This window comes from Zea mays, chromosome 2 (genome assembly GCF_902167145.1).
Source record: "Zea mays cultivar B73 chromosome 2, Zm-B73-REFERENCE-NAM-5.0, whole genome shotgun sequence".
In the NCBI taxonomy this organism is placed as follows: domain Eukaryota; kingdom Viridiplantae; phylum Streptophyta; class Magnoliopsida; order Poales; family Poaceae; genus Zea; species Zea mays.
This window is the reverse complement of record NC_050097.1, coordinates 22,970,734-22,994,597: the sequence shown is the minus strand read 5'-3', so window position 1 is coordinate 22,994,597 and position 23,864 is coordinate 22,970,734. Positions and strand designations below refer to the sequence as shown.

The 23,864-nt window shown below is 52.9% G+C and overlaps 2 protein-coding genes across 2 annotated transcripts; one reads left to right on the top strand and one right to left on the bottom strand.

The window, feature by feature from the left end:
* Window positions 1-12,092: 12,092 nt before the first annotated feature.
* LOC111590822 (uncharacterized) lies at window positions 12,093-12,978 on the bottom strand. The gene is made up of 2 exons (XM_023301603.1): window positions 12,737-12,978; window positions 12,093-12,651 (listed from the first exon to the last, which is right to left on the bottom strand). Exons 1-2 carry the CDS (start codon window positions 12,800-12,802, stop codon window positions 12,244-12,246), a joined length of 474 nt encoding a protein of 157 aa, XP_023157371.1. The 5' UTR covers window positions 12,803-12,978; the 3' UTR covers window positions 12,093-12,243.
* Window positions 12,979-14,216: 1,238 nt separating this feature from the next.
* LOC100280027 (ELMO/CED-12 family protein) lies at window positions 14,217-18,122 on the top strand. The gene is made up of 9 exons (NM_001152971.1): window positions 14,217-14,573; window positions 14,684-14,796; window positions 15,861-15,929; window positions 16,446-16,561; window positions 16,651-16,705; window positions 17,059-17,179; window positions 17,293-17,340; window positions 17,441-17,535; window positions 17,618-18,122. Exons 1-9 carry the CDS (start codon window positions 14,489-14,491, stop codon window positions 17,717-17,719), a joined length of 804 nt encoding a protein of 267 aa, NP_001146443.1. The 5' UTR covers window positions 14,217-14,488; the 3' UTR covers window positions 17,720-18,122.
* The last annotated feature ends 5,742 nt before the right edge of the window (window positions 18,123-23,864 follow it).

The window sequence follows — 23,864 nt, the reverse complement described above, 5'->3', positions numbered from 1 at the left end:
GACACCCGCAATCCTTCCGCCTTATTGTTGGAGGAACGCAACTTCGTGGAAGTTGGTATCTTTCAGCCATCGTTCGGCTTCAAGGATTTTCATCATGCAGCCCGGCTGCACCGCCTCGCCGGCGGTCACCCAAGACGGTGACCTCCAGTTCGATGGCGGGGAAAAGCAAGTCGGGCTGCGGCCTCTGCCCCTCCCTCAGCTTCAAGGATTTTCATCATCAGTGCTGGGGAGGGGAGTGTGCCGAGTTGGGGTCGGTCCCTGCGCGGGCGGCGGCCCGCTCCTTCCCTCAGTGATTGGGGGGAAGGGCGTTCGCCGTTCGTGGCGCTGGCAGCTGCCGCGTGCCTGGCTCTCTGACCCGAGCGGCTTCGGAGCCACTCCCGGTGCTGCCTCCCGCCATGGCAGCTGGAAGAGGTTCCTCCGCCGACGAGATAGCCGGTGCCGCCCACGGACTGACTTCCAACTCTACGGCCTTCTGCTCGTCCTTGCCTCTCGAGTGATGGCGTGGGTGAGGGCCTCATGGCAGCAGCATCCGCCCTGAGGTCATCGCTGCTGCTGTTCGGCCCCCCGGAGCAGAAGTCGTCGTCGTCGCCGCTGCTGGAGCGGGCGACGGCGAGCCGTTCGTCGGTCGTCTGTTGCTCCGCAAGCCCCCCCAATCGTGTGGGGTTGTTCGTACCTGCGGAGACGGAACCGGAGTTCCGTTTGTAATGGCACCTTGAATGCCGGTGTTTTGTTCATTGTGGCTGTCGGGGCCTGAACATGTATGTATTTTCGGCACTGAGCCGTGTTTTTTCCTCATTTCGAGCGCTAAGACTCGCCTGTCGGCTATCTGAACCGCTTCACCAAGCGTGAGTTGCCTCGTGCGAAGGTGACGAGTGAGGTATCCGTATCCCGGAGGCGTAGGAGTCCCTCGGCTCTGTCGGCCTTGCTATCTGAGGCTTCTCTTGCTTAGTTAAAGGAACCCCTCGGCCGCTCTTCGATGAGCCGAAGCCGGGGGTAGCGGTGTCAGCTCGAACAGAGGCAGAGTTGGCTTCGAAAAGAAGACTTGGTCGGCCAGAGCCTGGCCGGGTTGTCCGCTGGCGGGACCGACGCCGGAGTTGAGTTGCCGAGGCCACGGGCCGGGCTCATGTCTTCGGGGGACAGCCGGTCGAGGCCTCGGGGTGGCCGGCCGAGCCGTCTGCTCGAGCCGGATTCCTGGAGAAGGCCCTGGCGGCGATGGCCTGGGCGTGGTGATGATGTCGTCCTTCAGAGTGGAGATTCTCCGACTGCTTCGTCGTTCGAGGCTAGGTCGGACCTCACTGAAGGTGTAGTTGACGCCGAGGGTGCTGCTGCTCCCTTCAACTGTCAAGATCCGAGCCTGCAGGATCGGATTATCTTGTAGTGTGTGTATGTTTTCTGCGGCCGCCGAGGCCCAAACACACCATCGTCGTGTTGTAAAGCTACGTTTCTTTTCCTCTTGTTTCGAGTATCTGGACTTTTTCATTGGTAACAGAATTGTCTGTGCAAGCGAGAGTTGCTTTTCACGGAAGGCGATGAGTGAGGTATCCGTATCCCGGAGGCGTAGGAATCCCTCGGCTCGGTCGGCCTTGCCGCTTACGCGCACTCTTGCCCGTCCATAGGGTTCTGTCACCGACGCAGTCGAGAAGGCCCGAAGAATCGCTTCGGCAGAGGAGCTTTCGAGCGTGAAGACTTGTTCGGTCCGTGGAATCACTTATCCGAGCATGAGTTACTTATCGCAGAAGGTGATGAGTGAGGTATCCGTATCCCGAAGGCGTAGGAGTCCCTCGGCTCGGTCAGCCTTGGCTGCTTACGTGTACTCCGTCGTTTTCAGGATCCACTTTCGAAGTAGTCGAAAAGCACGAAAGACATTCTGGCGAAAAAGATCTTTTTTCGAGGAAAATTTCGACGCAGAGGGGGTTCCCCCCTTTTAGCCCCCGAGGGAGGGTCGGGCTTTGCCGAGGCAAGGATGACCCTTCCTTGATGACTAAACTTTGCGTGGGAACGAGGCATACGAACAACTTGAAAGCATCTTAAGGGTAGAAGCGACGTAGCTGTTGGATGTTCCAAGCGTTGCTGTAGACCTCGCCTTGACTGTTGGCCAGCTTGTATATTCCGGGCTTCAGAACTTTGGCGATGACGAACGGCCCTTCCCAGGGAGGTGTGAGCTTGTGCCGCCCTCGGGCGTCTTGTCGCAGCCGAAGCACCAGGTCGCCCACCTGGAGGTCTCGGGACCGAACCCCTCGGGCGTGGTAGCGTCGCAGGGACTGCTGGTACCGCGCCGAGTGTAGTAAGGCCATGTCCCGAGCCTCTTCCAGCTGGTCCAGTGAGTCTTCTTGATTAGCTTGATTGCTTTGGTCGGCGTAGGCCCTCGTCCTCGGGGAACCGTATTCTAAGTCTGTGGGCAAGATGGCCTCGGCCCCATAGACTAGAAAGAACGGCGTGAAGCCCGTGGCTCGGCTCGGCGTTGTCCTCAGGCTCCAGACCACCGAGGGGAGTTCCTTCATCCATCGCTTGCCGAACTTGTTGAGGTCGTTGTAGATCCGCGGCTTGAGCCCTTGCAGGATCATGCCGTTGGCACGCTCTACTTGCCCATTCGTCATGGGGTGAGCCACGGTGGCCCAGTCCACCCGGATGTGGTGATCCTCCCAGAAGTCCAGGAACTTTCTGCCGGTGAACTGGGTGCCGTTGTCGGTGATGATGGAGTTCGGGACCCCAAAGCGATGGATGATGTTGGTGAAGAACGCCACCGCCTGTTCGGACCTGATGCTGTTTAGGGGTCAGACCTCGATCCACTTGGAGAATTTGTCAATGGCGACCAACAGGTGCGTGTAGCCCCCGGGTGCCTTCTGCAAGGGGCCGACGAGGTCCAGACCCCACACAGCAAAAGGCCAGGTGATGGGTATCGTCTGCAGGGCCTGAGCAGGCAGGTGGGTCTGCCTTGCATAGAACTGACACCCTTCGCAAGTGCGGACAATTCTAGTGGCGTCGGCCATCGCCGTCGGCCAGTAGAAACCTTGTCGGAAGGCGTTTCCAACAAGGGCTCGAGGCGCTGCGTGATGGCCGCAAGCCCCCGAGTGTATCTCTTGTTGGAGCTCCTGACCTTCGGCGATGGGAATGCATCGCTGGAGGATGCCTGAGGGGCTGCGGTGGTAGAGCTCCTTCCCGTCTCCCAGCAAGACGAACGACTTGGCGCGCCGCGCCAACCGCCGAGCTTCGGCTTGGTCGAGGGGTAGCTCTCCTCGGTGGAGATATTGCAGGTACGAGGTCTGCCAGTTTCGATTAGGCGTGACCCCGCTCCGCTCCTCCTCGATGCGCAGTGCCTCACCCTCGGGGGCCGAGGGTACCTCGGGCCGAACCGAGGGTGCCTCGGGCCGAGCCGAGGGTGCCTCGGGCTGGGCCGAGGGTGCCTCGGACTGAGCCGAGGGTGCCTCGGACTAGGCCGAGGGTGCCTCGGGCTCGGGCGTGTCGTCGATCTTGACGGAGGGTTGATGCAGGTCTCGGGAGAAGACGTCCGGGGGAACCGTTGTTCGCCCCGAGGCTATTTTAGCCAGCTCGTCCGCAGTCTCGTTGTAGCATCGGGCGATGTGGTTGAGTTCGAGCCCGTAGAACTTGTCTTCCAGGCGCCGAACCTCATCGCAGTAGGCTTCCATCTTCGGGTCGCGGCAGTGGGAGTTCTTCATGACTTGGTCGATGACGAGTTGCGAGTCACCACGAGCGTCGAGGCGTCGGACCCCTAGCTCGATGGCGATGCGCAACCCGTTGACCAGAGCCTCGTACTCGGCCACATTGTTGGATGCCGGGAAGTGGAGGCGTAGCACGTAGCGCATGTGCTTCCCGAGGGGCGAGATGAAGAGCAGGCCTGCGCCCGCTCCTGTCTTCATCAGCGACCCATCGAAGAATATGGTCCAGAGTTCCAGTTGGATCGGAGCTGTTGGGAGCTGGGTGTCGACCCATTCAGCCACGAAGTCCGCCAAGACCTGGGACTTGATGGCCTTCGGAGGGGCGAACGAGATTGTTTCGCCCATGATTTCCACCGCCCACTTTGCAATTCTACCCGAGGCCTCTCGACACTGGATGATCTTCCCAGGGGGAAGGATGACACCACAGTTACCGGATGAGACTCGAAGTAGTGTCGCAACTTCCGCCGCGTCAGGATCACTGCGTACAGCAGCTTCTGAATTTGTGGGTAGCGGATCTTGGTGTCGGACAGTACCTCACTGATGAAGTAGACTGGCCTCTGGACGGGCAATGTATGCCCCTCTTCTCATCTCTCAACCACAATCGCGGCGCTAACCACCTGAGTGGTCACGGTGACGTAGATCAAGAGGGCTTCTCCGGCAGCAGGGGGCAACAAGACGGGCGCGTTTGTGAGGAGCGCCTTCAGGTTCCCGAGGGCTTCCTCGGCCTCAGGGGTCCAAGTGAAGCACTTGGCCTTCCTTAAGAGGCGGTACAGAGGCAGGCCTCTTTCGCCGAGGCGCGAGATGAAGCGGCTCAGAGCCAGGCATCCCATGACTCTCTGTACGCCTTTTAAGTCCTTGATGGGCCCCATGTTGGTGATGGCCGCGATCTTCTCCGGGTTGGCCTCGATGCCCCACTCGGAGACGATGAACCCCAAGAGCATGCCTCGGGGAACCCCGAAGACACACTTCTCGGGATTGAGCTTCACGCCTTTCGCCTTGAGACATGGGAATGTCACTTCAAGGTCGGAAAGGAGGTCGGAGGCTTTCCTCGTCTTGACTATGATGTCATCGACGTAAGCCTCGACCGTTCGGCCAATGTGTTCGCCGAACACATGGTTCATGCACCGTTGGTACGTCGCACCCGCATTCCTCAAACCAAACGGCATGGTAACATAGCAGTACATGCCGAAAGGTGTGATGAAAGAAGTCGCGAGTTGGTCGGACTCTTTCATCCTAATTTGGTGATACCATGAGTAGGCATCGAGGAAAGACAGGGTTTCACACCCAGCAGTGGAATCCACAATTTGGTCGATGCGAGGCAGAGGGTAGGGAACTTTCGGACATGCTTTGTTTAGACCAGTGTAGTCTACACACATCCGCCATTTCCCTCCTCTCTTTCTCATGAGCACAGGGTTGGCAAGCCATTCGGGATGGAATACCTCTTTGATGAACCCTGCCGCCATTAGCTTGTGGATCTCCTCGCCTATGGCTCTGCGCTTTTCTTCGTCGAATCGGCGCAGAGGCTGCTTCACAGGTCGGGCCCCAGCTCGGATATCTAGCGAGTGCTCGACGACATCCCTCGGTATTCCGGGCATGTCCGAGGGAATCCGCGCGAAAACGTCGGCGTTTGCGCGGAGAAAGTCGACGAGCACTGCTTCCTATTTGGGATCGAGCTTGGAGCCGATCTGGATCTGCTTGGAGGCGTCGCTGCTGGGGTCGAGGGGGACGGACTTAACCGTCTCCGCTGGCTCGAAGTTGCCGGCGTGGCGTTTCACATCTGGCACCTCCTTAGAGAGGCTCTCCAGGTCGGCGATGAGGGCCTCGGATTCGGCGAGGGCCTCGGCGTACTCCACGCACTCCATGTCGCATTCGAATGCGTGTCGGTACGTGGGGCCGACGGTGATGACCCCGTTGGGGCTCGGCATCTTGAGCTTGAGGTAGGTGTAGTTGGGGACGGCCATGAACTTCGCGTAGCATGGCCTCCCCAGTACTGCGTGGTAGGTTCCTCGGAACCCGACCACCTCGAACGTGAGGGTCTCCCTTCGGAAGTTGGAGGGCGTCCCAAAGCAGACGGGAAGATCGAGTTGTCCGAGGGGCTGGACGCGCTTCCCGAGGATGATCTCGTGGAAAGGCGCAGCGCCTGCCCGGACCGAGGACAGATCGACACGCAGGAGCCCGAGGGTCTCGGCGTAGATGATGTTGAGGCTGCTGCCTCCGTCCATGAGGACCTTGGTGAGCCTAACGTCGCCGATGACGGGGTCGACAACGAGCGGGTATTTTCCCGGGCTCGGCACGCGGTCGGGGTGGTCGGCTTGGTCGAAGGTGATGGGCTTGTCGGACCAGTCTAGGTAGACTGGCGCCGCCACCTTTACCGAGCAGACCTCCCGACGCTCTTGCTTGCGGTGCCGAGCCGAGGCGTTCGCCGCTTGCCCACCGTAGATCATGAAGCAGTCGCGGACCTCGGGGAACTCTCCTGCCTGGTGGTCTTCCTTTTTATCGTCGTCGCGAGCCCTGCCACCCTCCGCGGGTGGCCTGGCCTTGTGAAAGTGGCGCCGAAGCATGGCGCACTCCTCAAGGGTGTGCTTAACGGGCCCCTGATGATAGGGACACGGCTCCTTGATCATCTTGTCGAAGAGGTTGGCACCTCCGGGGGGTTTTTGAGGGTTCTTGTACTCGGCGGCGGCGATAAGGTCCGCATCGGCGGCGTCGCGCTTCGCTTGCGACTTCTTCTTGCCTTTCTTCTTGGCGCCGCACTGAGTTGACGCCTCGGGGGCATCTCCCGGTGGGCGGCCCTGGGGCTGCTTGTCCTTCCGGAAGATGGCCTCAACCGCCTCCTGGCCAGAGGCGAACTTGGTGGCGATGTCCATCAGCTCGCTCGCCCTGGTGGGGGTCTTGCGACCCAGCTTGCTCACCAGGTCGTGGCAGGTGGTGCCGGCGAGGAACGCGTCGATGACATCTGAATCGGTGATGTTGGGCAGCTCAGTGCGCTGCTTCGAGAATCGTCGGATGTAGTCCCGGAGAGACTCTCCCGGCTGCTGTCGGCAGCTTCGGAGATCCCAGGAGTTCCCAGGGCGCACGTACGTGCCCTAGAAATTGCCGGCGAAGGCTTGGACCAGGTCGTCCCAGTTGGAGATCTGCCCCGGAGGCAGGTGCTCCAACCAGGCGCGAGCGGTGTCGGAGAGGAACAGGGGGAGGTTGCGGATGATGAGGTTGTCATCGTCCGTTCCACCCAGTTGGCAGGCCAGCCGGTAGTCCGCGAGCCACAGTTCCGGTCTCGTCTCCCCCGAGTACTTTGTGAAGGTAGTCGGGGTTCGGAACCGGGTCGGGAACGGCGCCCGTCGTATGGCGCGGCTGAAAGCCTGCGGACCGGGTGGTTCGGGCGAGGGACTCCGATCCTCCCTGCTGTCGTAGCGTCCCCCACGCCTGGGGTGGTAGCCTCGGCGCACCCTCTCGTCGAGGTGGGCCCGACGATTGCGGTGATGGTGCTCGTTGCCGAGGCGACCCAGGGCCGCAGGCGCCGTGTTGCGCGTGCGCCCGGTGTGGACCGAGGCTTCCCGCATGAATCGGGAAGTCGCGGCGCGATGTTCCGAGGGGTACCCCTGCCTTTGGGAAGCGGAGCTTTCGGCCCGTCGGACCGCGGCGTCCTCCAGGAGATTCTTGAGCTCTCCCTGAATTCGCCGCCCCTCAGTGGTTGATGGCTCCGGCATCGCGCGGAGAAGCATTACCGCTGCAGCCAGGTTCTGGCCGACTCCACTGGAAGTCGGTGGCGGCCTTACCCTGACATCGTCGGCGATGCGGTGCTGGATACCCTGGGGTAGATGACGCACTTCTCCGGCCGGAGGTTGGCCCGCCCATTCCTGCCCGATGTCCCGGCGGATCGGCTCAATTGTTCCTGCTCCCTCGTCGAGCCTGGCCTGCACCCCGTGAATTTGCTCGAGCTGTGGGTCATGACCCCCCGCCGGAACGGGGACCACAGCTAGCTACCGTAGGATGTCAACGCGAGGCACAGGCCTAGGGCGATCACCGTTCTCCGGCATACCAAGATGGTTGCCTTCGGAGGGACCCCCTAGATCGACGTGGAAACATTCACGACTTGGGTCGCAGTCCTCGTCGCCGAGGCTGCGGCTACCGTCAGAACAGTCGAAAAGGCAGTAGTCGCACGCGGTCATAAAGTCCCGCATGGCACTGGCGTTACCAAGTCCGGAGAAATCCCAACAGAAGTCGGGCTCGTCATCTTCCTCGAACCCCGAGGGCTCGTAGGTTGAGACGTCCGTCAGCCGGTCCCAGGGTGACCGCATACGATACCCCAGAGGGTTTGGACTCGCCTCTACGAGAGCGTCCACCAAAGCGAAGTCGCTTGGCGGGTCGAGGCTGAATCCAAAAGGCGTGAGATGGGAATCGGTTGGTACCTCTTGGTCGACGGGCGGTGACGAAGTCACGTCTGGGACTGACTGCACCGTTGTCTCAGGTACGAGGGTGACGCGCAGCAAGTCCTTCGCGAGCGTGCTGGCGTCGTCCATTTGCTTGGGATCGGCGTGTTGCGGGGAGACGGCGCTCGTCTTCATCTCAGACGCGAGGTCGATGCCCGACGTGCCCCCCGTTGGGGCGCCGACGCCGTCGACTCGCTCGACAGCCGATGAGGTGTCGCCTCCTGCTTAGCCTTGGTTGCCCCGCCTCCTCCTCCGTCGGTGGGGGAGGGGACGGGGCGAGCTCGAATGTTGTACTTCCACCACGCGGGAAAGACATCGTCGACTCTGCCGCCGGCGGGCGGGCTATCGGCCGCCATTGTCGCTGTCGCGCGGCGGGGGAAGGAGTATCATGTCGTAGCTGCCGTCGAGGGACATGAACTCAAGACTCCCGAAACGGAGTACCGTCCCGGGCTGGAAAGGTTGCTGGAGACTGCCCATCTGGAGCTTGACGGGAAGCTGTTCGTCAACACGCAGCAGGCCCCTACCTGGCGCGCCAACTGTCGGCGTTTCGAAACCCGGGGGTCCCTGGACCGACGAGTAAATGATCGCCGCGTGCCCCAGCCCAGATGGGTCGGCGCGAGACGGAGCGCGAAGGGGGGAGGCAGCCGGAGGGAGATGGGCGTGAGAGGTGGAATCCCGCGGCCTTCGTGTTTGTCCCGCGCTAAGGTCGGGTGCGCTTGCAGTAGGGGGTTACAAGCGTCCACGCGGGAGGGAGCGAGCGGCCTCACGCGAGCGTCGTCTCGTCCTTCCCCGCGCGGCCAACCCTCTGTAAGAGGGCCCTGGTCCTTCCTTTTATAGGCGCAAGGAGAGGATCCAGGTGTACAATGGGGGGTGTAGCAGTGTGCTAACATGTCTAGCGGAGGAGAGCTAGCGCCCTAAGTACATGCCATCGTGGCAGCCGGAGAGGTTTTGGCACCCGGTTCGTGTGGTGTCGTGGCCGTCGGAGGAGCGCTGGAGCCTGGCGGAAGGACAGCTGTCGGGGCTGTCGAGTCCTTGCTGACGTCCTCTTGCTTCCGTAAGGGGGCTGAGAGTCGCCGTCGTCATAGAGCGTGCGGGGCGCCATCATTACTTGTCTGGCGGAGCGAGCTAGATGGGACGCCGGTCTTGTTCCCCGTAGCCTGAGTCAGCTTGGGGTAGGGTAATGATGGCGCCTCCTGTTGACGTGGTCGGTCCGTGCCCTGGGTTGAGCGATGTGGAGGCTCCTCCGAGGTCAAGGTCGAGTCTGTCTTCCGAGGCTGAGGTCGAGTCCGAGCCCCCGGGTCGGGCGAGGCGGAGACCGTCGGCTGAGGCTAGGGCTGAGTCCGAGCCCTGGGGTCGGGCGAAGCGGAGTTCGTCGTCTTCCGGGGCTGAGCCCGAGTCCGAGCCCTGGGGTCAGGCGGAGCGGAGTTCGTCGTCTTCCGGGGCTGAGCCCGAGTCCGAGCCCTGGGGTCGGGCGAAGCGGAGTTCGTCGTCTTCCGGGGCTGAGCCCGAGTCCGAGCCCTGGGGTCGGCCGAAGCGGAGTTCGTCGTCTTCCGGGGCTGAGCCCGAGTCCGAGCCCTGGGGTCGGGCGGAGCAGAGTTCGTCGTCTTCCGGGGCTGAGCCCGAGTCCGAGCCCTGGGGTCGGGCGAAGCGGAGTTTCCCATGGCGCCTAGGGCTGGACTTGGCTGCTGTCAGCCTCACTCTGTCGAGTGGCTCAGCAGTCGATGCGGCGCAGGCGGCGTTGTCCTCTTGTCAGACCGGTCAGTGGAGCGGTGAAGTGACTGTGGTCACTTCGGCTCTGTCGATTGGAGGGCGTGCGTCAGGATAAAGGTGTCAGGCCACCTTTGCATTAAATGCCCCTGCGATTTGGTCGGTTGGCGTGGCGATTTGGCCAAGGTTGCTTCTTGGTGAAGACTGGGCCTTGGGCGAGCCGAAGGTGTGTCCGTTGCTGGAGGGGGGGCCTCGGGCGAGACGTAGATCCTCCGGGGTCGGCTGCCCTTGCCCGAGGCTGGGCTCGGGCGAGGCGTGATCGAGTCCCTCGAATGGACCGATCCTTGACTTAGTCGCACCCATCAGGCCTTTGCAGCTTTGTGCTGATGGGGGTTACCAGCTGAGAATTAGGAGTCTTGAGGGTACCCCTAATTATGGTCCCCGACAACCAGGGACTAAAGATTAGTCCCCTAACCAAACGGGATCTTATAAAAATTCTTGTGCTAAGTAGAATATATTGTTTCCATACATGCATATATCCATACTAGTAACTTACTCGCTCTTCGCGCGAGTCTTCTAACGGTATGTTTAAACAGTTAATTTAGTGTATATGAACAGTAAAGAAAGTGATATTGTAAATTTATATAAGCAATTCATAGATCTATTAATATATGTGGAAATAGGTTTGCGTCTAGAAATTTGCAAGACTTTTTGAATAAATTCAGTGGTTGTGGTGAATATAACGTTCTAACTTGATGTGTTGTACTTATTTATTATGCAACGTACACAATAATATCTTGACATGTAAGTACTTACTTATGCAAAAAGAAAATATTGTCATGCATGTTGAACAATTAGATGATGTGGCCTGTAATTTGGCCCACTGTTTTTGCTACTGAGAGGACCTTGATAGGGGTCTGGTGATATTCTATATCAAGCACGAAAATTGTGGTTATATATGGATCTAAATTGATAATCATCTCACTTTAGTCAGTATATATCACTTTCCCTGGTTGGCATATGATAAAATATGGCACTGATGCAATAACAAATTCTAATAGCATCGATGAGGGAATATTGTTTGAGGAGTGAAGTGATGCAACTGAAACAATACAAAGCAAATTAATAGAAGGAAGAAAGATTGGGAAATACACTATCAAGTCGTTTGTTGAACTGAGTGAGGTAACAACATGAATATTTTTGTAGCTGAAAAGTTGGAATGTACAAATGTAGAATCCAGATCATATTGGATTTTATTTTATAAATGGGGCTTAGTTGTCACAAAAGAGATGTGTGCTAAAATGAAGTTTATTTTTTAAATGGGGCTTAGTTGTCACAAAAGAGATGTGTGTTAAAATGAGATGTGTGCTAAAACGAAGTTCACAGGGACTTCCTGAACTAAGCGCATTTGACAGCAGTCCTGTGTATGTATATATGGGCAATGACTAATATGCAAGCAACCATTATGTGCAAGCGTGCAAATAGGTCTTTTGGTTCGTTAGATCTAGATCTAACTGTATGCTATATTTAGCATTTAAATCCTTCCACTACCACCTCGTGTAGCTTTATAAAAAAGCCCCTAACAAACTACGATTACACATATGGTTGGATCTAGATCCAACGGACCAAGAGAGCTACTTGCACACTTGCACCTAATGACTGCTTGCATATTAGTCGTTGCCGTATATATGTGCATTCATAGTATAGGACGTATGTTCATATGTTTATTTATAGATAGCAGCATATCGTCGGTCATGTGTACTTGAACACTTATTCTAAGTGTGTATCTATATGTACATAGAGGGAAAAGTATGGTGATTATGGAGGAAATATGGTGGTCATACCTATTGTAGCAGCAATGGTGACCTCTGACAAAAAAAAGTGATCAACTTTATGTGTGGTAAATAGGTATGCACGGTTAGTTATTTCAATGAAACATGGGTGATGGAGTAAAACATGAAACACAAATAGGAAAAATATGAAGGTGTGCGTTGTATCGAGGAACATGGAATAAACATCCTATACTTCAATTGGCAGAGTAAGCACACCTTAATTGGCAGAATAAACATGAGATTTACGGTCTATAGGTCTAGGAGAGACATGTATTTTGGTGAGTATGGAAAGGAATAGGTAACCATTTGTTTACTACAAAACCATACTATCTGTTCTGAATAGAAGTTGTAGGTTGTCCAAATGAACTGCTGCCAGACGTCAATTGTAGGAAGCAAATTATACATGTTTATTGTGACAGCAAACTGCAGAAGGCAAACTGAATGCATTGGCGAAAGGCAACGGCGATAACTAAGCAAAACCAACACGGATTCTAGGAGTCGGAAACAGACTCGAAATCCACCAACGGCAACACTGAACTATCAAATGGTTGGTTCATCTCTGCATATCGTCTGACTCTTTCATATAGTAGGTGAAAATCACACCAAAATTGAAAGGGGAGGGGGGACAATGAGCCGTTTCCAAAGGAGTAAACAAATTCGAAGGAGCATCATCCAGTAAAGAATCCAAATCGACTGGTGCACAGTAATAAAAGTAATTCCTTGTACGATCGCCCGACGATAGCTTGCCTGTAGGTCTGGCCTAGCCAAGGCGTTCGACCGAGAAGGGAGAGCGGGTGGAGGGAGGCGAGTGGCTGGCCGGTTGCCGGCTAGCCTACAGGCCTGGCCCGGCCGTGTGGAGGAGGGGCACTGCGCTGGAGCGATGGAGCCGTTGAGTGTGGCTGCGGCATGCGGAGGCGCTATGCAGAGCGGGACTTTGTGAGAGGGTATGTGCATGCGCCCGTGTGAGGGGTGGGAGGAGAAGCCGTCGAGCCTGATCGTCGCCACCTGTGTGACGAGCGCGAGTAAGGGAGGGAGCGGAATATGAGTGCCGACGTTGAGGAAGATATAGATGTGAGATGCAGAAACGCACCACGGGCATGTGCCTATGTGAGAGGCGGGAGGGGAAGTCGCTGGCGCCGTCAAGCATGAGCGTCATTGCCGTCTCATGTGTGCCGAGCGCGAGAAAGGATGCGGGCGAAGATGAGCATCGTCGTTGCGAGGAAGATGATGGGTGATGCAGAAACCTACTACGCGCCTACGCCTGTGGAAGAGGTGTGAGGGAAAGTCGCTGGCGCCGTCGAGTGTAGGCGTCACCGTCGTCGCCTGCGTGTCGAGGGCAAGTAAGGAAGGGAGCGGAAGATAAGCGTCGGCTCCGTGCCTTCGCTGTAAATAAAAGCGACAAGACGAAATTTCTAGATGCTTGACACATTGATCTTACCTTGGAAGATTCGAACACGAAAGGCAACAGTGAAGAGGACAATCCAGGCTCATTGTGGTCCTTACCGTTTTCCACCGCGCTCTTATCTCACCGTGTATCCGAAATCTGACGGCTGGTAGAAATAGAGCATACGTGGACAGCCTATCATAGCAGGTTTGCGTCAAGCTCTATTATATAGAAATTTGAACATCCTTTCTTTGAAAGTTCGGTTTTCTTGGGGAGGAGGACCGGAGGAGATGGTCGACATGCAGGATTGCAGGATGTCACCGTGCTTTGGTTACCTGGTGCTGGTGGCGTCACTGCCTATGTTGACATCAATGAAGACGGCACACTCTGTATCGGAGTTGGGTGGTACTGGGACGAAGACGAAGGGATCAACCTGGTGATGGAGAGAGACTATGGAACAGATGGGAGGCTCAGGGAGGTTCGTTCGAAAACTGAAGTAGAGCGCCGGTGGTATCAATCAGTTACATAATAACCCAAACATTCTTTTATTTTCTATTTTTCTGCTTTGATAACCTTTGTTTCGAAATAGCAGTGTAGGATCAACATCTGATACACAAAACCTGCCCGTTTGACAGCATTGATGTTAAGCTGTAATTTTTTGTTGCTTCTGTGGAATGTGGATGTTCTGGTTTCATCAATAAGAAAAATAAGCTTTCAATTGCCGTTGTCCTATGCGTCATATTTTATGCTACACAGCTACAGCCACAGAATGACTCGTTCAGAACGTTATATTTTGGCCACTTGCTGTGGAGTATGCTGACAGTTTTTGAGAAACCCACGCTGCATGCCTGCGTCTGATCTAGATCTTCGCCCATTAGGTGACAAGATTGATGACCTTGATCTGTCTTTGACATCTTTTATTCGTCTTTGATAAACTGATTTATCTCTGAACGTCAATATTCTTGAGTGAAATTCAGATCTGGCTCATCTTTTGGGGTCGAAAATTCCACCTGGATACTCCGAGCTTCAGCAGCCACCTTGCTTGAAGTCTCTGGGAGACCGGCACTGACTGAGGTCGTGGGAACGTTTGCTTTCTACGCCAAACGTCTGGCCCAGGCTGAAGCAAGGAAACCGCAATAATTCGCGCCACCATCGGGACGGCCGGACGGGAGCCACGCCAAACTAAGAAACGCCAAGTTGCCAGCCAAACGAACCAGCTAAAACAAGGGGGGGCAGCACCGCGGCGCGGCGCGGCGTGGGGACAGAGCCCTCGTGATCGATCCGTCCGTGGGATCTCGCGCACGCCAGGATTGGAGAGCCGCGGCCTCCCCCCGCCCCAACCAGCCATGGGTTCCCGCGCGGATCGCGGCTCTTAGACGCGGAGGAGGAGAGAGACAGGGGGAGGGGAAGGCCGAGGCCTAGGAGGCGTGGTGCAGCGCGCGAGCGCGTTCGTTCGGCATGGAACAGAACGACGGCTCGTTCCTCGCCGTGCGACGCCTCTCCGGCGGCGCCATCCACCACCATCGCCACCACTCTTCGCCGGGTACGCGCGTGGCGCTGGCGCCGTCGTTTGGTTGCGCTGTTTGCCTTCGTGCAGACTGCAGAGGCTCACGGTTGTGGTTTTCTCCCCCTTCCGTTTTCCTGCGCCCGCAGCTGAGGTCGTGGGCGTGTCCACGGCGTGGATCGGGAAGGGGCTTACGTCGTGCGTGTGCGCGCAGGGGACGGAGAGCGACGGGCGCCTCTCCTTCGATTTGAGTCCCATTCAGGTAAAAGCTCGTTCTCATTCCGTTATTTTATTATTGCTTACTAGATAAATGCCAGGTAAAACTAGTACCATGAATCCATAAAGCGTAAAGTATGAACATGTTTTTGTAGTTTGCGCTGCTGAAACGGTTTTTACTGTTTGAGCTGAAGCTATTTTCTAGAAAATGTTGGTAAATTAGATTCTCCTAGCTATTTTCTAGGGAAGTAAGTTGTCGAGCCTCCCGCCTGTGAACGAGCAAAACGAATCGATGCTAGCGCGGGCACGCCGCACGCGTGTGAGGGAGCGGGGCGTGGGGCAGGCCCACGTGTCGGCGCAGCATAACGGGGTGCGCGGCTAAGAAGGCGGGAGGACGATCGCGGGCGCGCGCACGAAACAGAAACAGGTTGGACGAAAGCCATCCGTAGATATCTCTCTTCGACACAGGGCGTTGTTAACATCTCTGTTTTTTCCCTGCGACATGGGATCATTATGAATGATGAATCCTCCCCTGAAAGTTTGAATATGAACTGGCAATATTGTTATGGGAACATAAAGGGGTTATTTGAGTCCGATAGGAGCGACTGTGGAAGCCGTACTGTCTTTAGCACAATGTATGGTTGGTATTATGATTCGCTCAGAAGGAGGAAAACTGTCATGTAACTGCAATTGCTTCTTCGACAGGTATGGTCTTTTGTGAATTGTGATTGCTTGGTGTGTTCTCCAATGCATAGGGCGATGAAAAATTCTTGCTCTCGTTTTGTTTCATAACGTAGTAGTTTATAATTTTATATGTCGACGTTGGGGCTAGAGACGGGTTAGAGACATTTCCTGTCTTCCTTGTGAATTGATTTCTGAGAAAAGAAATTGAAATATTAAGTTTTATAAAGAGCAATGAGGATGCAAATGTATAGAGAAAGTTTTCATTCCTCGTCCTTATTTTGCGATAATGGAAACATGAAGTAGTGTCATGTCATGCCATGCCATTATAGCATTGATTGCTTTGACACAGCATATCTTTCTGTGATTAACATTGTTTGCCATTGCCTCCATTATGTATTAAAATACACAGGTTATTCTCTGTTGCAGGAAGAGTGCTTGCATAGGTTGCAGAACCGGATAGAGGTGCAGTATGATGGTTCAAATCTAGAGCATCAGGTACAAGCATTAGCTGATATCAGCACCTTGTTAGTTTTAGCGTGCAACATCGTACTTGAAATTCACATTTGTTCTTTTGTTACCGTTGGTGCTGTGATGAACTTTGGTTTTTTCTTCAAATTCGAGATGACTATGGCGTGCCATAACATGCGTTGGTATACTTAATAGTACAGTTGCATTGCATGCACGTGCTTGGGTTGAGGGAAGAGAGGGAGGGGGACTAATATTTACCGCGTGACTGAGACGTGTATTTCAACCCATCATTTTAATTAGACACAAGTTTTTTTTTTGTTAAGGATCCTCAAATAGCCAACTGATACGATTGTAAAACAGTTATTTGCTTTGCTTATGATTTCTTACCGTTGCCAGTAATAATATGATCTGGTGCTACTGGGCCCTAAGAACTAAAAATATCTGAATAATTTCAGCTTCATATGGGAATCTATAGCATGTGTTTCCATCTTCTTTTCCTGAGTTCTATCTATTTTGGGTTATTTACTGACACAATTCCATTAGAAAGCACTGGTGGCCCTTTGGCATGCTTCTTTTCCTGGAACTGAACTTCTAGGATTAGTATCAGACCAGTGGAAGGAGATGGGATGGCAAGGGAAAGATCCATCTACAGATTTCAGGTCTGGCATCCCTTCTCTCCAACATTTGCAGCTTAGCATTCATTTGATATATTTTGAATGTGCAATAATATGTTCATCTGGACTTACAGGGGTGGTGGTTTTATATCTTTGGAGAATTTACTGTATTTCTCTAAGAAATATCCAGTGAGTAAAAAATACTTGACCCACCTGCCTGTTGACATTCATCTCAACATTTCTGTAATGCTGGATTGTGCCATTGATGTAGCGTTAGTTGCTATTCATTGAGCTCGAATTTGAAAGGATCTAAAGACTAATATAATAGTTCACATGCGCTTTGCTTTTTCACTGAAACTCTGCCTCCGTACCTCTTGTGCCAATTGAACAGTAAAGGTCTAAGATTTATCCATGTGTGGTGCACTATATAGTCAGAAAAAAAAACAATTGAGAATTCAGTTACTACCACTACATAAATACATTGAACTGGATCTTTTCAAATTGAGCCCCTAATTCAGCCCAGTGAACCGCTTTCTCTGCAGAAATCCTTCCATGAGCTCCTTCGTAAGCAGAATGGTGATAGAGCATTGTGGGAATACCCCTTTGCTGTAGCTGGTGTAAATATTACATTCATGCTAATTCAGATGCTTGATCTTCAAGCAGGTTCGTCTTCAAACTTTTCAGCATTTATTATTAAGTTGATCTGAACTGTGAAACTAGTTTGTTAATCGCCATTAACAATCTGAATACTTCGACTGATGTTGATGTCTCTGCAGCTAAGCCAACGTCATTGGTTGGAGCAGTTTTCCTAAATCTACTCTTAGGTAAGTTGTTCTTTTATTGTTAGATTTGTGTTGGACTCAAACCTTACAGAACTGATATAGTTTTGGTTACTTCGACTGATGATGGTTGTTTCCTGTTCAGAAAATGATCGAGCGTTTGACATTCTTTACTGCATAACCTTCAAACTGATGGATCAGAAATGGCTTGAAATGCACGCCAGTTACATGGATTTCAATGTACGTGTTTCCTTTCTACCAGGCACGTTCTTTGTACCAGGCACCTTCCTTGCTGACCAAATTTGCGGAACTCACGCTGCAGGTGGTTATTAAATCTACACGGCGCCAGCTCGAGAGGGAGCTGTTGCTAGAAGACATCCAGAGGATCCAGGACATGCCATCATACATGCTTCTCACCTGCTAGCAATTGAACTTGGTCATACCTAACATTGCAGCAAGGTAGTGCATCTCCATACACTCGAAGAAGTTGCGACGTTGGAACCACGTATACCGAGCTCAGTATGGGGGGCGTGGGCGATCTAGGTTCATGGACTGTGGATGTGCTGCTTTAAATTGTCGTGTTTACCTACTTGACAACGACCTTAACACCGAATGCCTTTTCGTTTGGACGATGCGCTGCATCTTGGAGCTAACTTTCGTTGTAAACAGGACTACAGGAGGATCGTGGAAACTTGTCTGAATATGATTTGTAGCCATGTGTATGCATAATCTTGCCGCTTTACTGAAAAAAGGCAGATTAAGGCTAATTATAGCCTTATAGTCATTTGAGTTGGGCTGGGTACCTTGTGTGGGGCCCATAACGAACACAGACATGCCTTATTTATTTCGGCCTAATAGCCTATTGGGTTGGTTGGTCCTGATTAGCTTGGGATCGGAGTAAAATAGTTGAAACATCACTGCAGTGCATACTGTTGCAGATCCGGGATTCAAATCTACCTATGGCGAAGCTCTCAAAATCTGAGATTAATGTAATGTAATCACTCAACTGCTGCACTGCCCTCCGCCAAAGCCGTAAGGCAGATGGCAGCACCGCGCCGCTAGATTGACAAGAGACGAGGAGATGTATGGTCACGAGCAGGGCAACCATTCAGAATAGATGTGTGCCTGTGTTTATATAGTTCATTTTTCAAACTGTAAAACGTCCATGTGATTAACTAAAAAAACAATGCCCAGACTACTACCGGCGGCCTCAGGCATCCTTACATAAGTGGTACGATTGCAGATGGGAGAGGGTTTCGCTAGATCTCAGCTGTGGCGAGCGCCACATGTTGCCACTATATGCATCTGCCTCTGAGTGCATATAGACAAAATGTTTTTTTTATAAAGTGTATTTTTATAGTAAACATATGTGTGGCGACATAGATAATCAGTGGCGGATCTACACCCAGGCCACCCGGTCCATGGCCCGGGGCTTGATCCATAGAACTCTATATAAGTCTCTATTTAATACGGTATAAAATAATTAAGAAAAAAATTAATAGATTTGGTTCGAGTTATAAAAAAATTCTGGATCTGCCCTTAGATAATCATGTGACTTTCTATGAATTGGATGAGATCTTAGATAATTTAACTGTGGACGATAGAATTGTATTTTTTTAACAAAGAAGCAGTACTCCTACGTAATACACTTAGCTGTAAGCTGTAAATGAGTAATAGTGTTTAGCGGGATTAAGAAGTCGGATTAATAATGCACTCGGCGTCTCGGCCACTCTCGCCGTATTGCACGTACCGACGTACGGGAGCTGTTGGCCAGACAGACACCCGTTCACCGTTGAAACGCAGAATTCCCAATGAAACGCGACACAGGCAACCGTTGGAGAAAATCTCATCCAGATCCAGCCCAGGCCTTCTTTAACCTAAACGCCATAGCCCATAGGAGAAGCAAGGGAAGCACCTACTGGTACTACAGCGCTACTCCCAGCACCGTAGTGTCCCTGCGCACTGGCGACACGAGAGGCATCATGATGAGAGAGATCTTGGGCGCTGGATTTCCTTCCGTCATCCTGGCCGGTAGGTACCCTCCTTTCTCTCTTTCGCAAAGTGCCGCAGGTAGGGGCTCGGGCAACTTGTCCGGGGCGGGGCGGATATACACGACGCCGGCAGCAGTGAGGCGAAGGGGATCTGTCACCTAGCTACGAGGCTACGGCGAGACCTTCCTGCGATCGTGTCACAAATGGAATAAACGTAGGCCTACCCGACTAGCTACAGGCTACAGCTAGCACCGATGGATGGACAGAGACAGCCGACAAAACGCCAAACGATTCGGGTTGGACTGGAGGAGCAGAGGACTGGATTGGACTCGACGTCCCCGGCGCGCGGCCACGAATAAAAGAGCTGCGCGCGGTGCCGATGGGGGCCGGCCGGCCGGAAGAGAGGGCGCGAGCGTGAGGGCCGCGCGTGCCGTGGCCCGTGGCCGTGGGGGAGGCGGCAAACGCCGTGCCGTGCGTGCGGTGCCGATGCGGCGGGGTTGGTTGGTTGCCCGCTTTAATTGCGTCTACTTGTGTCCCCCGGCCGAATGATGCGGTTCCTGCCGCGGCAGCGACCGGTGGCGGCGGCGCCGAAAGCCTGCGACGACCGCGCGCGCGCGGCGCCCACATCTACCAACGGTATAGTATAGCAGTAGCACGAAAGGCCACCGCCTGCACGCACGCACGCACGGCGGCACAACGGGCTGGTACGGTGGTCGCGTTCCCGTTCCAAGGACAAGGAGATCGAGGCTGTGCGGTTAGCTATATAGATTGTTTGGATTTAACCTTGGTCTCTTACTCTCTTGCCAACGGCGCGCGATGCCTCCTGAGCATGCATGCTCGTGCTCGATCGGTCTCTTCGCTCATCAGAGCTCCCTTCGGGAGAAAAGGGCAGGGCCAAATCACCATCATAGGAGAGAGAGATGGGGCGCGTCATCATAGTCTGACCTTAGCTAGGCAGCAGGTCGAGCGGTGAATAAACGAGCGGTGGAGGAACCTGGAAAGGCGATTTGGAGGCATTCGAATGGCTCATGATACAATACATAGCACTAGCAGCTTGTGTTCCTGGCGCTTCAACGTTCTCTTCATGAATTACTTGGTGCATCCTAGTCCGTGAAAGGACAGGAGCATGTGAACTAACGGTGGCTCCCTGTTTGCAGAGAACGAACGGTGTTTCCTTCAATCTCCCGCCTTAACTTCTTTCAAAGCAAACGTAACCTTTCTCTCGTACACAACGTTTAGTCTGCTGTACTCTGTAGATCAACTTTTTTTCCCTGCATGGCTGCATGTACACGTTCTTGTGACCAGTTGCGTACGTAGATTCGGAGGGAAGGGGACGACGGGAGGCAAAGCAAAACAGAAGCAGGAAAGTGCTCTCGGTGCCCTCCTCCGGAGCAGAGCACACGGCGCCGGCACCGTGTCTACCGGAGCAATGATGGCCGTTTTGCCGATCGATGGGCAAGAGGCAGCAAGATGACCAATGACTCTGAACGCAACGACTGACCGTCCGTTGTCCGGACACGAATAAAATGAATCGAACACTACCAGAATCAGCTAATACACTCGGCGAATGCTTTATTAAGTGTGATACTCGGCAAAAAAAAAAAGCTTAGCGAACTGTACATTGGCAATATCTTTTTTGTCAAGTACTTTTTATCGGATACTCGGCAAAGACTTTATCGAGTATTATCAGGTATTCGGCAAAGAAAAATCGTCGTCACGACAGCTGTCGTCAAAGAAAAGTCGCCGTCACGGCGACTAATAACAGCAACAGAGCCTTTGCCGAGTATAAAAAAAGACACTCGATAAAAAGTATCTCTTTGCATAGCATATTATGTGACACTCAGCGGTACACACCGAGCATTCAGCGAAGAGATTCCGGTAATGGAACTGAGAAAAAAATAAAAAAAACTGCTGACACTGCTAAACGCTAGCTACCTAGTAGCAGCTAGCTTGCTAGCTATACCTGCCTGTGGCTGTCCCCTACTGCTTTGCCACTAGCTACTTGCAGTCTTGCTGCCTTCCTATGAACACGTTGTTGGTACCATTGCGAGTTTGCAACGAAACAAAAGTCCCAACGGAACTGTATAGCTAGTGCTGCACTCCACTTCGTACGTACATGGGTCTGTTTGGTTCAGCTTTTTTCTGACCAGCTTTTCTGAAAATCTGGCTGTGGAAATAATCTAGCTGTGGGAAGAATCTGAGTATTATTACGATTACGTGTGGAGGAAGATAAAGTTGTTTATAGGGCTCAGGATCTAGAAAGTGACGGATTCCTATTATTACAACGACTCAACCGATTATGTGTTTATGTTGATTTTGGATGATTTTTGCTCCAACGAATTTTATAGAAGATGGCTGAAAAGCTAAGTGTTTGACAGTCCGCAGCAGCTTCTGGTCAGAAGCTGAAACAAACAGGCCCTATACCTATATCTCTCCCTCCTGACCGTGACCGGCCTCCTTCACGAACTATCCACGCGCCATCACTTGCACCTGGACCTCCATCTCAATTACACACTGATCAGCGTGCAACAATCCCACAAAAACTTGCGTTGCGTTGGGCTGGGGGCACGCAAATGTGCGAGGCAAAGGACACAGCAGATGACGGGCGCTCTGGGCACGCATGCACATGCACGTACAATGCAAGCTACAATGAAACATATGGGCTATGGCTGATGACCCTGAAGAAGCAAGTGCCTTCACACAGCGGCTGCAATGATAACAAAATTCCCCTCGCCCCCTGCACCTCTGCCTCAGCGGCAGCGCTCAGCGGCGGCTCTCCGTGTAATCTGGAAACGCCAGCACGTACGGCGTGAGTCTGTGACCACGCAGGAGGACAGCCACCGGCGTGAGTGGTGCTTCACTCGCCGGTCGCCGCTGCATGCGACGCCATGCTGCGAGCCGCCTGCGATCTGGTATGCGTCTGGTAGGTCATGGCTGCTCGCAATGGCGTGTTATTTAGGCCCACCACTTGCGATCCATCCATCAGAACGACCCGCTAGTTTTCAATCGGCGTATCATGCGCCATGACCGCATGTGCATGACCGGCGCACAGCACAGCCACTTGCTGCGCCACTGCAGGCATATATGATTGGCATCAACGCTAGCTGTGTGTGTGCGCGCGCGCGCAACTGTGCATGCACTACTGTTTCCTCTCTTGTCCAGCATTCGGGCATATAATTCTTTGTAGACATGATTTTCCCCCCTCTCCCCACTCCTCAGCTTAAATTATATGCATGCATGGACCGTATGTCCGTATCTAGCATGATTTCTTTACGAATAGAGCATGCATATGCATGGACCGTTGTGAATTGTGATAGCAGTCTGTACCAATGTACGCGCGTGTTATATATATTACCGCTGCATGCATGCATGCACGTCGTAGGAGTACGTACGTGCGTGCCTGGACATGCATGCATATGCTTGCTAATTGCGTTTTTACTCCGCCAACGGGATAGCATCCGCGATCACATTTTTGTCGTGTTTTTTGTAGCAAGCCTGTCGATAGAAACCTGACAGAGCAACTTCTCTTGGTGGTGGCCTGGTGGGAGTGGGATGCCCCCACAATTATTCAGCAATTTGCAGGGAACAAAAGGTATACAATCGCTGCATTCTTGTACCCTGATCGGTTGCTGCCATGCTTGGGTTTGCAATCTCTTCACACTTAGGGATGGCAATCGCACCCACAGGTATCGGTGCCCACAGGTTTTGCACTCATTGGGTGTGGATTTGGGTGTCATATGCCACCCATGGGTCTATACCCTTGACTCATCCCACCAAATGACGGCTTGTTCGGTTATTTTGAATCCATATCGATTGGAGGAGATTGGTACGGATTGACAGAGATTTTGACTTACTAAAAATTGAAATCCCCTCAATTCATATGGATTGGGTAAAACCAAACATAGCCTGATGGGTTAATTGAGGCTGGTTGTGACTTTCCACAATGGGTGCCTAATAGGCCCCAAAAGACTAATTCTGAGTCCATGTTTACAAACGATTATAGTAGAACACTACACGACGGTTCACTTACAGCGACCTACGGTTGGTTGCTAAAACGGCCTTCAGCGACCTACGGTTGATCGCTAAAAACTTTTAGCGACCCATAAGGATGGTCGCTGTAAGTGCCGTCGCTAAAGGCTTTAGCGACCGACATCTTTTTAGCGACCGACCAACCGTTGCTAATATTATATATTTAGCGACTAACTGTGGGTTGCTGTACTATAGATTTAGCAACCAACCGTAAGTCGGCATACTATACATTTAGCAACCAACAGAAAGTCGCCTTTTTTACAGTTGTTATTAATAATAACATACATTTAATTAAGCACCACAAATCACAGATTTTTATACATTAATCATAAAGACATACACAGTTAATCAGTATACCATAGTCATAGATCCATCACATAAACACAAAAGCACCACAATTATATATTCACAAAAGCATCATAATTATAATATCATCATCGTTACAGATACAACTGTGTTTCTACCAGTTACAGATACAAAGCATGATCTGAGGTTGCACTAAACTCATCATCGTTAACAGGTGCCAGACTCTGCCTTGACACGAGTGTT